The 13,834-nt window shown below is 57.1% G+C and overlaps 1 protein-coding gene across 4 annotated transcripts in view; it reads right to left on the minus strand.

The window, feature by feature from the left end:
- The window catches only part of FUBP3 (far upstream element binding protein 3), a 39,434-nt gene extending 27,264 nt beyond the window's left edge, over nucleotides 1-12,170 (minus strand). For all 4 annotated transcript variants that reach the window (XM_064170884.1, XM_064170883.1, XM_064170882.1 and 1 more), the window contains exons 1-2: nucleotides 12,044-12,170; nucleotides 4,257-4,362 (exon numbers count right to left, since the gene is read on the minus strand). In XM_064170884.1, the coding sequence (XP_064026954.1) occupies nucleotides 4,257-4,362; nucleotides 12,044-12,130 (193 nt within the window). In that variant the 5' untranslated portion in view covers nucleotides 12,131-12,170. The remainder of the gene's footprint in view (nucleotides 1-4,256; nucleotides 4,363-12,043) is intronic.
- Nucleotides 12,171-13,834: the final 1,664 nt, after the last annotated feature.

Below are 13,834 nucleotides of genomic sequence, written 5' to 3' on the forward strand. Positions count from 1 at the left end.
CCCTGCAGGTCTTTGGGAACAGTCCCTCTGCAGCCTGCTTGTGGTCTCCTTCAGGTACTGAAGGCAGCTCTAAGGTCTCCCTGGAGCCTTCTCTTCTCCAGGCTGAACAGCCCCAGCAATCCCAGCCTGTTCCTGCAGCAGAGCTGTTCCAGCCCCCTGATCATTTTTGTGGACCCTCTCCACCAGGTCCACGTCCCTCCATGTCTGTGCCCAGCCCTGCAGGTGAGGTCTCCCCAGGGCAGAGGGACAGGATCCCCTCTCTCCATCTCTGGCCATGCTGCTTTGGATGCAGTCCAGGCTGCCCTTGGCCTTCTGGGCTGGCAGTGCCCACTGCTGGCTCCTGCCCAGCTTCTCCTCCACCAGCACCCCCAAGTCCTTCTCAGCAGGGCTGTTCAATCTGGCCAGCCCCAGCCTCCAGCTGCAGCACTGCTGCTTAGCCCTCCTGCATCACTGCACACTTCTCCAAAGCAGCCCAAACCAAGGCTCAGAGATTCACAGAGTGGTTTAGGTTGGAAGGAATCTCAAAGGTTCTGCTGAACAACCTCTTTTCAGCAGACCAGATCCTGCCTCCTTGGAACACAGGGTGGCTGTTGCTTTAAGGATTACTTAGCATTAAATAAACTTAGTAAATTGTGCTGCTAATTAGAGGGACTTATTAATTGGAGTAGAGGCCAGGAGCAGCCTCTGGCCAGTAAGATGAGTGCTGGGAGCAGTGAGCCACAAGCAAAATCATAGAATCAAGCAGGTTGGAAGAGAGCTCCAAGCTCAGCCAGCCCAACCTAGCACCCAGCCCTGTCCAGTCAACCAGACCATGGCACTAAGTGCCCCAGCCAATCTTCTCTCGATCACCTCCAGCCACAAAGACTCCACCACCTCCCTGGGCAGCCCATTCCAGTGCCAATCACTCTCTCTGTGAAGAACTTCCTCCTAACATCCATCCTGAACCTGCCCTGGCACAGCTTGAGGCTGTGTCCCCCCAGTTCTGTCGCTGGTTGCCTGGCAGAAGAGACCAACCCCACCTGGCTACAACCTCCCTTCAGGTAGTTGTAGACAGCAATGAGGTCACTCCTGAGCCTCCTCTTCTCCAGGCTAAACAACCCCAGCTCAGATGCCACCAGGTCTCTCTGCAGCTCAGACTAGCCCCATGTCCAGTGCTCCCCTCGGCTGAGAAACATCAGCTGCTCCAAGTGGCACAGAAATGCTGACTGGGACCTGCTGGGAGCAGTGCAAATAACCATCCCCCCCCACGCCCCCCCCCCCCCCCCCCCCCCCCGGACTGCAGCTACCTGCAGAGTGACTTTAAAGTTCCTTCCAGAAAAGAGGAATAAAAGCAAGCAGCATTAGAAGAGAAAGAGCACTCCTCAGTCTGCAGCTGCAGCTACCAGCCCCAGCCAGGGCAGCAGGGCCAGCCCAGCAGCTCTCTGCTCCAGAGGGAGGTTATGCAAAGGGAGGTGCAGGAGCCACTCAGGCACTCTGGCTTCCAGCGCTGTGACAAATCTATTTCTCCTGGAGATGCACTAAAAGCAGCTGAATTTGTTTTGACCAGCACACTGTCACCCTCCTGTCTTAAGCCCCCTTCCTAGGCTGCCATCAATCAGCCTCCCCCAGCAGCTGTTTACAGCAATGGACAGGCAGAATGAGATTTTCCTGAGAGACAGACACTTTTCTTGTCACCTTAAGTACTTCCACTGAACCCAATTTCTTCAGGAGTATTAGGGACAGAAGTAATTTTCTAAGAGCTGCAGAGGGCTGAGGAAGCAGCCAGCCCTGAAGCCAGCTGTAAACACTCAGTGTATGGAGCTAAACAATCACATTTACCACCAGATTTGTTTCTGAGCTGCCCAGAGCAGCAGCAGAGACCCAAAGCCCAGCACTGCGACCACAGAAATTGTCACTCCTCCGCAACGGAGCTCCCAACTGTGCTTCAGAAAGAAGCAGGAGAGGGAGAAGTGTGGGCATGCAACCCCAGCACCCCTTGCTTGCAGCTAGGAGAGCTCAAAGCCTCTCTCATCCCAGTGCCCTGCCAGCGGCGGCTGCAGCGCAGACCTGCAGCGCCAGGGCAGTGAGCCCGAGGGGTGGACCACAGCAGCCGCGGCGAGGAACACTCCCAGCTGCGGCAGCGTCTTGGGCAGGCTGCAGATCCGGGGTGCCGCCGAAGGGCAGTGCAGGAGGCTGGCAGAGGGGGATCTCCTCACCCCTCTGGGTTTCCTAAAGCCAGCAGAAGCAAAGCCCAAGCTGAACAAAGCGGGAAGCAGGCTCAAGCCTTGCTCCTGCCTGCCAACTCCTCTTCCTCTGTGGCATTCCAGCCCTTCAGAACAGCTCTTCCATCACTTCTCTTCCCCTCACAGAACGGTTTAGGCCAGAGAAGAGCTTTAAACCATGACTCCAACCACTAACCCAGCACCACCAAGTCTGCTTCTGAACCATGCTCCACAGCAGCACTTCCCCACAGCTTTTAAATCCCTCCAGGGAGGAGGACTCAACCACTGCCCCAGGCAGCCTGTTCCAGAGCTTGGTGACTCTTAAGGGGAAGAAATTGTTCCTCATGTCCAACCAAAACCTCCCCTGGTGCAAAGATCCCACAGATGAGATCTTTGGGAAAAGACATGGACAAAGTTCAAGGAACTACAGATGTGTGTGAACAACCCAAGGGCAGACACCACACTGGATGTACTTTAAAGCAGTTGTGGACAAGGCCCAGTGCAGAGCAAGCACCTAAGGGAGCCTCTACACCCACAGAAGAGCTGCCAGCACAGGAGGCAGCAGCACAGCCGCTCCGCAGCGATGCTCCATGGATCACCCCACAAGAACCCAGAGCAAGCTGCACTTACAGCCCAAGCTGCAGCTGTACAGCCACAGTCTGTGTCAACACAAACAAGGCTCAGCCAGCAACAGGCCTCACCAGTAAAAGTTTAAGTCCAAAGTCTAACCTGTGCTGTCATCAAGCCCTGTGACCATTTCATGTGGCAGAAGTTCCCCACAAACCATTTTGTCAGGAGGTTGCTTCCTCACTTCAGTCTGAGCAGGCAGTGCCAGCAGCAAGCAGGAGCACTGCTAGCAATGAGCTGCTCCTAGAGGGCTGCTTCTGCTCTCCAGCAGGCTGCCACTGAGCTAAGCTGTTCAGACACAGCCCCAAGGTGGTCAGCAGCCTTCAGATAACATTAGGGGTTGGAAGGGACCTCCAGAGACCACCCAGCCCAATGTCCCCGCCTGAGCAGGGTCACCCAGGGCAGGTCACACAGAAACAGATCCAGGTGGGTTTGGAATCTCAGCACAGGAGACTCCACAGCCTCTCTGGGCAGCCTGCTCCAGGGCTCCAGCACCCTCACAGGGAAAAGCTTTCCCTTAGGCTCCTGTGGCACCTCCTCTGCTCTGGCTGGCAAAGGATCACTATGCAAAAAGTTGAGCTTAACACAGGAAGGTTCCTTCCAACCTGCATCAACCTCCAGCAGCACTTTTCTCTTTAAAATCCATGCACAAAGCCCTCCAGAACTCTTGCCAGGGAATCGACTCCTGTGCAGTGACCACAGCTACACATGGAAAAGAGCACATGGAAGGCTGTCCCTGTCCTCTGCCTGCTCTCCAAAACCAGGGGTCAGCAGGGAATGATCGTAGAGTGGCTCAGGTTGGAAGGGACATCAGAGATCAGCTACTCCACCTCCCACCACAGGCAGGGACACTTCTCAGCTAGACTCAGATGCTCAAAGCCTCATCCAACCTGGCCTTGAACACCCTCAGCAAGGAGGCAGCCACAGCCTCCCTGGGCAGCCTGTGCCAGACTCTCACCACTCTCACACTGAAGATCTTCACCCTAAAATCCAGTCTAACTCTCAGCTTCAAACCATTCCCCCTTGGCCTGTCTCTACACACCCTCAGCAAAAGTCCTCTGCAGCATTCCTGCAGGATCTCTTCAGCTATTAGCAGGCAGATCTAAGGTCCTCCTGGAGCCTTCTCTTATCCAGGCTGCACAGCCGCAGCTCCCTCAGCCTGTGCTCACAGCAGAGCTGCTCCAGCCCTTTCCTGTGTACATCTGGTACTCCACACAGGCTCCAGCAGCAATAAGCTCATCCTCCTCCTGTTCCCTCCCTCCAGTACCACAGAACAAGATTGAAATCAGTGTGCTAACTCCCAAAGCTCATGAACCAGGAAAGAATTTCTCCACAGGAGCCCTGAGTCACCTCGAGAAGTGCCCAGAGCACACAGCAGGCTGCATGGTTTGCTGCCCCTGCAGCATGGAGCCACCACCCCCAGCTCACCTCCATCATCCAGGGGCCGTTTCTGCACTCCATAACCGTAGACTGAGGGGTCCACAAGTGTTGTGGAATTGTTCAAGTGAGGAATATCTCCAATTTTAGCAGCAATCTATAGAAGAGGAGGGGACAAAAGCATGGTTAGCACAGCTGAAGTTTCAGCCAGCACAGCTAAACACTCTCCCTCACCCCAGCCCAGGCTCCCCTCAGCTGCCTCCCACAAAGCTGCCTTTCTCTCAGTGCTTCACTTGGAAAGTGACCAATTTTCTGCTTGCTTTTAATATTTGTTTCATTAAGCTCACATTCAGCCAGTTCCTGCTCCTGGCCAAACGCAGGGGTTTGCTCCCTGGAGCACAGGTTCGGGTCTGTGGACTCCGTGTGCAGCTGTGACAAGCTAAGCCTTGCGAAGCAGAGCTCAGAGCAACTCCCCAGCTCTGCCCTGGAGGAACTGCCACCAGCACGGCGTGGAGAAGCACACAGCTGCAAATGCAGAGCTGCACATCAGTGCAGGCAGCAGAGGGAAGAGAGGATGGAAACACCCAGCAGGAAGACAGGTTTGGGAAGCCCTTGTCAGGAGCTGGATCGCGCTGTGGTTACCGCAGCAAGCAGCAGCCAGGGGGCAAACGATGAGCCCAGAGGAGCTTCCACTTCCTGCAGCAGCCAAGGCACCATGGGCACGACTACTGCTGCCTGTGCCCCTGCTGCCAACCCAGCAGAGGGACAACCACCACTCCCTGCCAAGCCAGGATGCCAGGGGGTGTTCAAAGGGAAGGAGCCAGGCAGGCACTGAGGAAGGGGCTGAGGTGAGAGAGACACCCAAAGAGCTCCTGAGCAATGTGCTGGCTGGGTGGCAGGAGGATGGCACCAGGCTTTTGTCAGTGGTACCCAGTGACAACACAAGGGGCACAAACTGGAAGATCAGAAGGTCCACTAGAACATGAGAAGCTTCTGGAATTTAAGTGCGACAGAGCCCTGGAGCAGGCTGCCCAGAGGTGGTGGAGTCTCCATCTCTGCAGACACTTGCAATCTGCCTGGATATGTTCCCGAGTGACCTTCTCTAGGTTCCTCTGCCTTGGCAGGGAGGTTAGACTCAGTGGCCTCCAGAGGTCCCTTCCAATGCCCTACTACTCTCTGACTCTGTGAAGCATAAGGCTGTGGCCACCTCTAATGACATTTGGGAGCCACCCACACAGCTGGATGCTGACAGGAGAGCTTTTTCACCTGCTGCCCAGGCTCAGGAGTGTAATCCCACTCCAGACACAGCCTGGTGCGTTCCTCCAGTGCTGAGCCCCACTTTATACTCCCTCAGGGACAGGCAAGCCGCAGCCTCGCAGCACCCTTTGCCCACACCAAGCCCCTGGCTAAAATAAGCAAGTGCAGAACAGAGCAGTTCCAGTTACAATCCTAAAGCACAAAGTCCTCTCCAGCAAACAGAAACCCCCCAAAGAGGAGCTCTAGCAGCAGTCTGATCCCACTCTGCTCTGAGGCTGCACCAGAGAATAAGCAACAGGGAGAGATGAAAGAGGATTTAAATGACAACAGGGGCAGGGGACAAAGGAGCTGAAGGTGTTTGTAAAGTCTTTCTGCCGCAGTAAAACTCAACAGCTCAGGCAGCTCTGCTCACTGACACCACAGGCTGGGCAGTTGTTTATCCCACTGCAGCAAGGTTCAGAACCACAGGGTGCTGGGGTGGGGGGGAGGCTATGTGAAATAATCTTGAAAGATTGAGGGCACTGCTTTTAGAGAACAGCAAACACTCTGCAGTGCCTTGCATGGAAAGGGCTCCAAGCCGTGAGCTGTCCCTTCCCACAGCCCAGCCTGCCCTGGCCTCTTTTAGAAAGTCAACAACTTGCTTGTGCCACAAGGGCCAGGAGCAAGAGAGGAAAATCTTCCTGCAGGACCAGCAGAGTGGCCGTGCAGCAGAGCTCTGGTGACAACCACCTTGCACCTCCACCTTGCCAACAAACAAGCCCCCAACAATCTGGTTCTGAAAGCCCCAACACACCTCAGCCACTCCACAGCAGGGAGTGCCAGGGGGGTCACAGACTCACAGGAACATCCAGGTTGGAAAAGACCTCCAGGAGCACCAAGTCCAGCCTAGGATCACCAGGTCCTGCACTTCACCCATAGAATCAACCAGGCTGAAGAGACCTCCAAGGTCATCCAGTCCAACCTTACACCCAGCCCTGTCCCATCAACTAGTCCAGCCCTTGGCCCACAGGCTTTGCCCTTCAGTTTGGGATGCAGAGAAGGTACAAAGAGCACAGAAGTGTGAAGTACACTGAAAGATGTATCCTGTTTGAACAGTCTATAACAGCTTCCAGGTAATTCACAGGTTCACAGATGGGCTGGAAGGGAAGATCACCCAGTTCCAAGGCCCCTGCCATAGGCAAGGACACCTCCCACTAGTCCAGACTGCTCAAGGCTTCATCCAACTTGGCCTTGAACACCTTCAGGAGACATCCACAACCTCCCTGGCAACTTGTTGCAGTGTCTCCCCACCCTCTCCTCCAGCTTCAACCCACTGCAATGCCAAAGGGAGCAGGGTCAGGTGCTCCACATCCTGGCACACTTTGGGTCCTCTGATGCCCTCTCTGAACTCTCCTGCTGTCAGCAGTGAGTTGCTTGAAGAAGTGTCAAGTTGTGCCAAGTGCCAGGTGAGGGTTTGGAGCTGCAAGCCCACACCACAGGCTGAAGGGAAGGAAGAGAACCTGTCTGTAGGCAGCAGAAGCTGCCCTGCAAAAGGAGGCTGGCATGAAGCACAAAGGTGGGCACAAACCAGCATCAAGGCTTTGCAAGCTCCCACTCATGCTTAGCACACAGTTATCACCCTGGCACACAGCCCTCCAGATAAAGGGCAAAAGGAGGCAGCCAAAGCAATTTGCCCATTATCAGCTTTTGGGATATTTTCCTAAGGTCTTTCCCCCTCCTTTCTTTAAATCTGCCCCCTTATCTCTAAAGCCTCCCAGCTGGCACCAGCTGACAGGCAGCCAGCAGGCCAGCACCTCAGCATGGCAGGCAAAAAACCCTGGAAAACCAAGAGCTCAGCTCTGGGAGGAGATGGAGCAGCTCAAATCCATCTTAACTCCTCACAGGCGGCGTCCAGTGGGGACCTCAGGCTTTACTACAGGTTCAGCAGGGAGATAAGCAGGGAAGGCAGAACACAGCACAAGTAAGCAAAGCTAACCCTTATCTGACTGAACGACCTTGAGTCAGGTGCTGTTAGCCACTGCTTTTGTCCCCCTCTATGCCACTCTTCATTTTTCCTCCCCTTTTATTCTCCCCTAACCTCCACACATCCATTTTACTAAGCTCTGAAAGAAACACGGCCTAGGAAAAAGCATCACTACCACACAACTGCTCCTGCACCTGACTGTCCCCCGCAAGAAAAGCTCTCCCACAGCCACCTGAGAGGACACAGCACAAACCTGAGCCACGAACTGCTACAGGAGAGCCAGGGAATGAGAAGAAAATAGCCCCCAAAGAGGTGTGAGGGTTACCTGCTCTCCCAAAGCTTGCATTCCTGTCCTCCTGTACCTTTAATGCCAAAAACTGTGACCCTGCAGTATCTGCAGGGGGCTACAAGAAAGCTGGGGAGGGACTTTTTAGGCTGTCAGGAAGTGATAGGACTGAGGGGATGGAACAAAGCTGGAAACAGGAAGAGTCAGCCTGGAGGTTAGGAAGAAGTCCTTCAGCACGAGCGTGCTGAGAGCCTGGAAGGGGCTGCCCAGGGAGGTGGTGGAAGCCTCACTCCTGGAGGTGTTTAAGGCCAGGCTGGATGAGGCTCTGGACAGCCTGATCTAGTGTGAGGTGTCCCTGCCCATGGTAGGGGATTGGAACTGGCTGATCCTTGTGGTCCCTTCCAGCCCTGAGTGATTCTGAGACACTTTTAAGTACCACAGAATCACAGAATGGTGACTGGAAGAGACCTTCAAGATCACCTAGTTCCAAGCCCCTGTCACAGCAGGACACCTTCCACTAGAGCAGGTGAAGTTCCTTTGCTAGGCACAGCAGGACTCAACCCCCAGCATCTGCAGAATTCAGCTTTCAAAAGCTTTCCTCCAGCTCAGCTTGTGGGAGGAATCTCTCCAAGCTGCCCTGCCAAGAACAGCAACCTGCAAAATCACCAGTGCTGGGTCCTAGCAGGAGAGAACCCAACAGGGTGCTGCCAGCTGGCCCTGCAGACAGTCCCAGTGCCCCTGGCTCCTCTGCCCATTCATTGAGCAGAACACTCCAGACAGCAGAGCAGCATCCAGAGCTCTGCAGGAAGCAGCAAAACCAACCACAACTATTTCAGTTCCGTGCCAGAGGTGATTTTCCTAAATGCAGGAGCAACTGCAAAGCTCTGAGTCTGTCTGAGGATCACCTGAGAACATTTTCTGCCAGGGGATACAGAGATGTCAGCCTAACACCCCCCACCCCCTCAGAAATTACAGCCTGGTCACAGAAAAGGATCCCAAACACTGTGATTCTCAGTGGGTAGAATCCTAGAACGGCTCAGGTTGGAAAGGACCTCAGAGCTCCTCTACTCCAACCTCCCACCCCGGGCAGGGACACCTCTCAACTAGATTTGGTTACCCAAGGCCTCATCCAACCTGGTCTTCAAGACCTCCAGGCAGGAGGCAGCCACAGGCTCCCTGGGCAGCCTGTGCCACTCTCAGCACCCTCACACTGAAGAGCTTCACCCTAAGATCCAGTCTAACCCTGCTCTGATGTCTTTCAGAGCTATCTCAGCTTCCTTGCTTGTGTCATCTCACATCCCAGCAACTCAGAGGAATGCAGTCACTGTGATTATCAGGGAAGTCTTTCCTCTCCTGAATGTTTCAGTTATTAATAGCCAAGCACTGTGTTCCACAGCCTGCCAGCAGCCCTCTGCATCCCAGCAGAACTCAATTCAGTCAACCTGATCACTGCTCAAGTTCAGATTAAACTTAGAGAGTCAAGCCAGGGATACTAAACTAATCCACAGCAGAAGAACCACAACACAAGTTTCTTCCTCACCACTGAATTTCTTTCCTCACCCCACCCCTGAGCAAACTTCTTTCCTCCCCTCAACCCCCTAAAGCTAAGCCAGCACCCAGAAAAGTCTCCAGGAGCGGCCAGAAGCAAGACAAAAGCTGGCATCTAGGTGCCAGCTCAGTATGGTTCAGACAGACACAGCATTACCTGTACCCAGTGAAAGCTCTGCCATCAGCTGCAGGAAAGCTTTGGCTTTAACTCCATCCAGCTCCCACCTGAGTCCCAGCCAGCAAGTTCCACCACGGGTGGCTTGGGGGGTGAGGCCAATCTCCCTCTGCTGAGCGAAGGACCAGAGAGAACTCAGCCCTGCAGGAGCAGACTCCTCTCTCCTTACACCACAGACCCAGGTTAAGCCAAGCCCTTTTGCAGGGGGCAGGAGGCTCTTTCAGCACCTGCCACCAGTTCTCTGTGAGCAGCAAGGCAAAAATACAAAGGCACATCGGAGTGACCAGGCAGCAGCCAACCCACTGCAGAAACAGGGAGGTCCCTGTGCTGCCAGGAAGATGCTCTCCAACACTGCTGTGCAGCCTAGCAGCTTTGCTGCTGCCTTCCATGCAGCTGGCAGCTTGGAAGGCTCTAAGATCCTCCAGTGCAGACTAAGTTAAGCTGTAGGTGCCCAGTAAGCCCAAATATTCTTTCAGGAACCATGACCCTAACAGCAACATCAGGGCAGTGAGCACAGCTAGGTCACAGAATGAGGCAAACAGGCCAAAGGAGGTTCTCCTTCCTCTCTGCTCTGCCCTGATGAGGCCTCATCTGGAGCAATGGGTCCAGATGTGCACTACAGGCTCCAAGATGGACAGGGACTTGCTGGAGAGGGTATGGCAAAGGGCTACAAAGATGCTGAGGGGACTAGAACGTGCCTGGTAAAGAAAGGCTGAGAGAGTTGGGACTATTTAATCTGGAGAGGAGTGGCCTGAGGAGGGACCTCAGCACTGCTGATCAATACTTCAGGGATGGGCATCAGGAGGATGGGACCAGGCTTTGTTCAGCAGTGCCCAGTGACAGGACAAGGGCGAAGAGGCACGAACTGGAACATCAAAAGTTCCTTCTGAACATGAGGAGGAACTTCTGGAATTTAAGGGTGATGGAGAACTGGATCAGGCTGCCCAGAGAGGTGGTGGAGTCTCCATCTCTGGAGACATTCCAAACCCACCTGGATGTGTTCCTGAGTGACCTTCTCTAGGTGATCCTGCCTTGGCAGGGGTTGGACTCCGTCTCCAGAGGTCCCTTCCAAGCCCTACCAAGCTGTGCTCAGCTGATGCTCTGTGTCCTCCACACACAGGGCCTGACAGGTTCCCCCTGCAAAGACGATGACAGCAGCCACACAGCACCAGTGCAAACCAGTTCTCAGTCAGCACTTTGCTTTAGCCTCATGCCATCCCAGAGCATCCCCCTCACAGCTCACCTGCTGCTGCTCAGGTGACTGGTGCCTACTGGGGCACTTTCAACAAGCTGCAACTGAGCACCAAATGGTTTTCTTCCACATTTCCATCTTGTTCCAAACAGTGAGAGGCCTTCAGTAACAGACAACCAGGTGAGGCCAACCAGCTGCAACCCCTCTTCATTTCACTGCCTCAAGTAGCAAAGCCTGAGCTAAGAGCAAAGCTTTCAGCACTCCACACCACCGAGGCCACAGCACTCTGACAGCCACCCAGAGCAGCCTGGGTACTTATCCAGGAGGCAGCAAACACACAAGCTGCCTGCTGCTGAGACAGAAACAACGACCCAAGGGCAGACTAGCTGGGGGTCTCCCCTGGGAAGGAGGAAGGTGTTGACCCAGCCCAGTGAGCACCTCTGTATGGGTGGCTGAAGAGCACACTGCCTGAGGAGTGAGCCACAAGTGACACTAAGCCATCCCAAGTCCCACCAGAGTATCACTTGAAAGGTCTCAGGGTCCAGCTGAGCTCCTTCAGAGGTTTCTCAGTGAGATGAGAACAGCAAGCCTGGGCAGTGCAAGATTTCTCCCAGCAGGCCTGCAGCATGGGAAAGAATAAAGCCAGGGTGGTTAAGCACCAGCTGGGCTGTGCTCCTGGTGTTCAGCTATGTGACATCTCACTAAGGCCCAGCTCCTAAGCACAAGTGCAGCCTGCTCAGAGCTGGAATGAACACCCACAGCAGCCCCAGAACAGCTCATGTGCTGAACAGCCACAAGCTGTGTGCCATAAGCAGCAGCTTCTTGTTTCTGGCGCCACTCTCCAGGAGCCGAGGAGCAGGCAGAAGCAGCTGGGAGGCCCCGCACAGATGACAAGGTGCTGGGCTCTGCAGGTCTGGGCACTCTCACTGCGTGTTTCCACTCCAGCACCTTGCAAACTCAGAGATTCCTTACGGGAGGGCTTCACTCCCCCACTCTCTCCCTCCCTGCAGGGCATGCCAGGCTCTCCCTCCGCCGGTCTCTATCGATCACCTTACGGCACAAGGCCTCACCTAAAACACCGAATTAACACTGACCTCGCACCCACCCCCTGCCAAGTGCCAGACAGGAGCCCCGCCGGCTGCAGACCGTCCCGCTCCCGGCGGAGCAGCGCCTCGGCCGTGTCACAAGCCCCAGCCGTGACCGGCGCCGAGGCTGTCAGAGCGCCCTACCGCCGCGCTGCGGAGCTGCCCCGTTCCCCACAGCCGCCCGCGGAGGAGCCGCCAGCTCTGTCCTCCCGGGAGCGGGGGCAGGGGGGACCGCGGCGCTGCACCTCCCGGCGGCTCCGCCTCAGCCCGCGGCCTAGCAGCGCCCCGCGGCCTCCGCCCGCCCCCGGCCCGCCCCGCCGGCCGGCGCCTACCTGCCGGACCCGGTGCAGAGCATCGACAAACCCCTCGGGCTTGATCCCCACGGGCGCTGCGCTCTGCCCCTGCGCCAGCTCCGCCATGACCCGCGCCCGCCGCCGCCGCTCCGCGCCCGTCCCGCCCGGGGCCGCACCCGGAAAGGGAAAGCGCCCCCCGCTTCCGGCGGAAGTGCGCCCGCGGGGCGGGGCCAACGGGGGCTCGCGCCGCGCGTCACGGGCGCTCACGTGCCGGCGGGAGGGGCGGGGCCAGCGGCAGGACACGCCCCTCGCGCGCGACCCGCCGCCGGCAGCCGCGGAACGGGGATGGGAGTGGCCTGCGGGCGGCAGTGCCCGGACCCTGCCAGCTCCCGCCGGAGCCTGCCAGCCCCCGCCGGACCCTGCCGGGCTGTGCCGGACCCTGCCGGGCTGTGCCGGACCCTGCCAGCCCCCGCCGGACCCTGCCAGCCCCCGCCGGACCCTGCCGGGCTGTGCCGGACCCTGCCAGCCCCCGCCGGACCCTGCCAGCCCCCGCCGGACCCTGCCGGGCTGTGCCGGACCCTGCCGGGCTGTGCCGGACCCTGCCAGCCCCCACCGGACCCTGCCAGCGCATCCCGTGCCAGCCCCTGCCGTCGCGTCCCAGCCGGTGCCATTCCATGCCAGGCTGTGCCATCTGCTCCGTCTCTGCTGAGGTGGTGGCTGCAGAGGTGCCCCACCAGCACCCCCTCGTTTCCCACCCCCGGTGGTAACGCCGCTTCCCGCAGTGCCCATTTTCTGCCCGGCTTTGGGCACGTTTGTGGACCACATTTCTGCCTCAGGTGGCCGCGGCTGGACGCTGCCGTGGCGCTGGGGACGGTTTGCATGAGGCCGCCGGACAGGTGGTGCTGGCATGCTCCAGAATCGCCCGGAACTGAGGCACCCAGGGGTGCCTGGGCACCCGCTGTCCCCTAGGCCCCCTCCATGCACTGCGCCAGAGCCCCCAGTGTGGCTGAGCCTCGGTGCCCCCCGTCCCACTGCAGCGGAGCAGCAGGAGGCTGGGGTGACGCCAGGGCCAGTCAGACAAGGACTCAAGCAAAGCACCTGCAAAGCCTCCTCCCGCAGCAGGGCACTGCTGCCCAGCCTCTGCCCAGCCTCTGCCCAGCCCCTGCCCAGCCCCTGCACGGCCTGCAGCCTCTGGGCCATGCTGGTGCTTTATTGGGGGTGTCCCATGAGGGCTGCCACCAAACCTGCTGCCTGTCCCCTCCTCAGGTGGGGGTCCATGGTTTGGGGTTGAGCTCTCCAGGAAATGAAAGCCTGGTGGCATGGGGAAGGCAAAGGGTAACAGGCATCAGCTCTGCCAGCTGGGTCCTCAGAAAGGAGAGGGGGACACTGGTGGGACCCCAGATGCCACAGTCACCCCTCTTCCCAGCCTGGCAGCGTGAGGAACCTTGACCTAAAATCCACTCACCTCTGGTGGAGCTGCATCAGCAGGGGAGAGATGGCATATCACAAAACCCAGCCAGCCTGGCATGGCTGCCTGGCACACCCAGCCTGGAGTGGTTCAGCTTCTGCTGATCCCAGAACCTGTTTCCCAAGGCCACCCAGCACTGAACTCCAGCGACGGCCCAGGTTGTGCTGCCTTCCTTCTCAGCTGCTTCCTTCTCTTTCTTCCCTTCCTAACTCTTCCCTTCTCTTTTCTTCCCTTCTCCTCTCTTCCCTTCCTTAACTCTTCCCTTCTCACTTCTTCCTTTCTCAGCTCTTTCCTGCTCAGCTCTTTCTTGTCCTTCCCACTTGGATGCCTCTCGTTTGTGCCTGCTGGAGTGGGCAGGAGCT

This window comes from Pogoniulus pusillus, chromosome 35 (genome assembly GCF_015220805.1).
Source record: "Pogoniulus pusillus isolate bPogPus1 chromosome 35, bPogPus1.pri, whole genome shotgun sequence".
In the NCBI taxonomy this organism is placed as follows: domain Eukaryota; kingdom Metazoa; phylum Chordata; class Aves; order Piciformes; family Lybiidae; genus Pogoniulus; species Pogoniulus pusillus.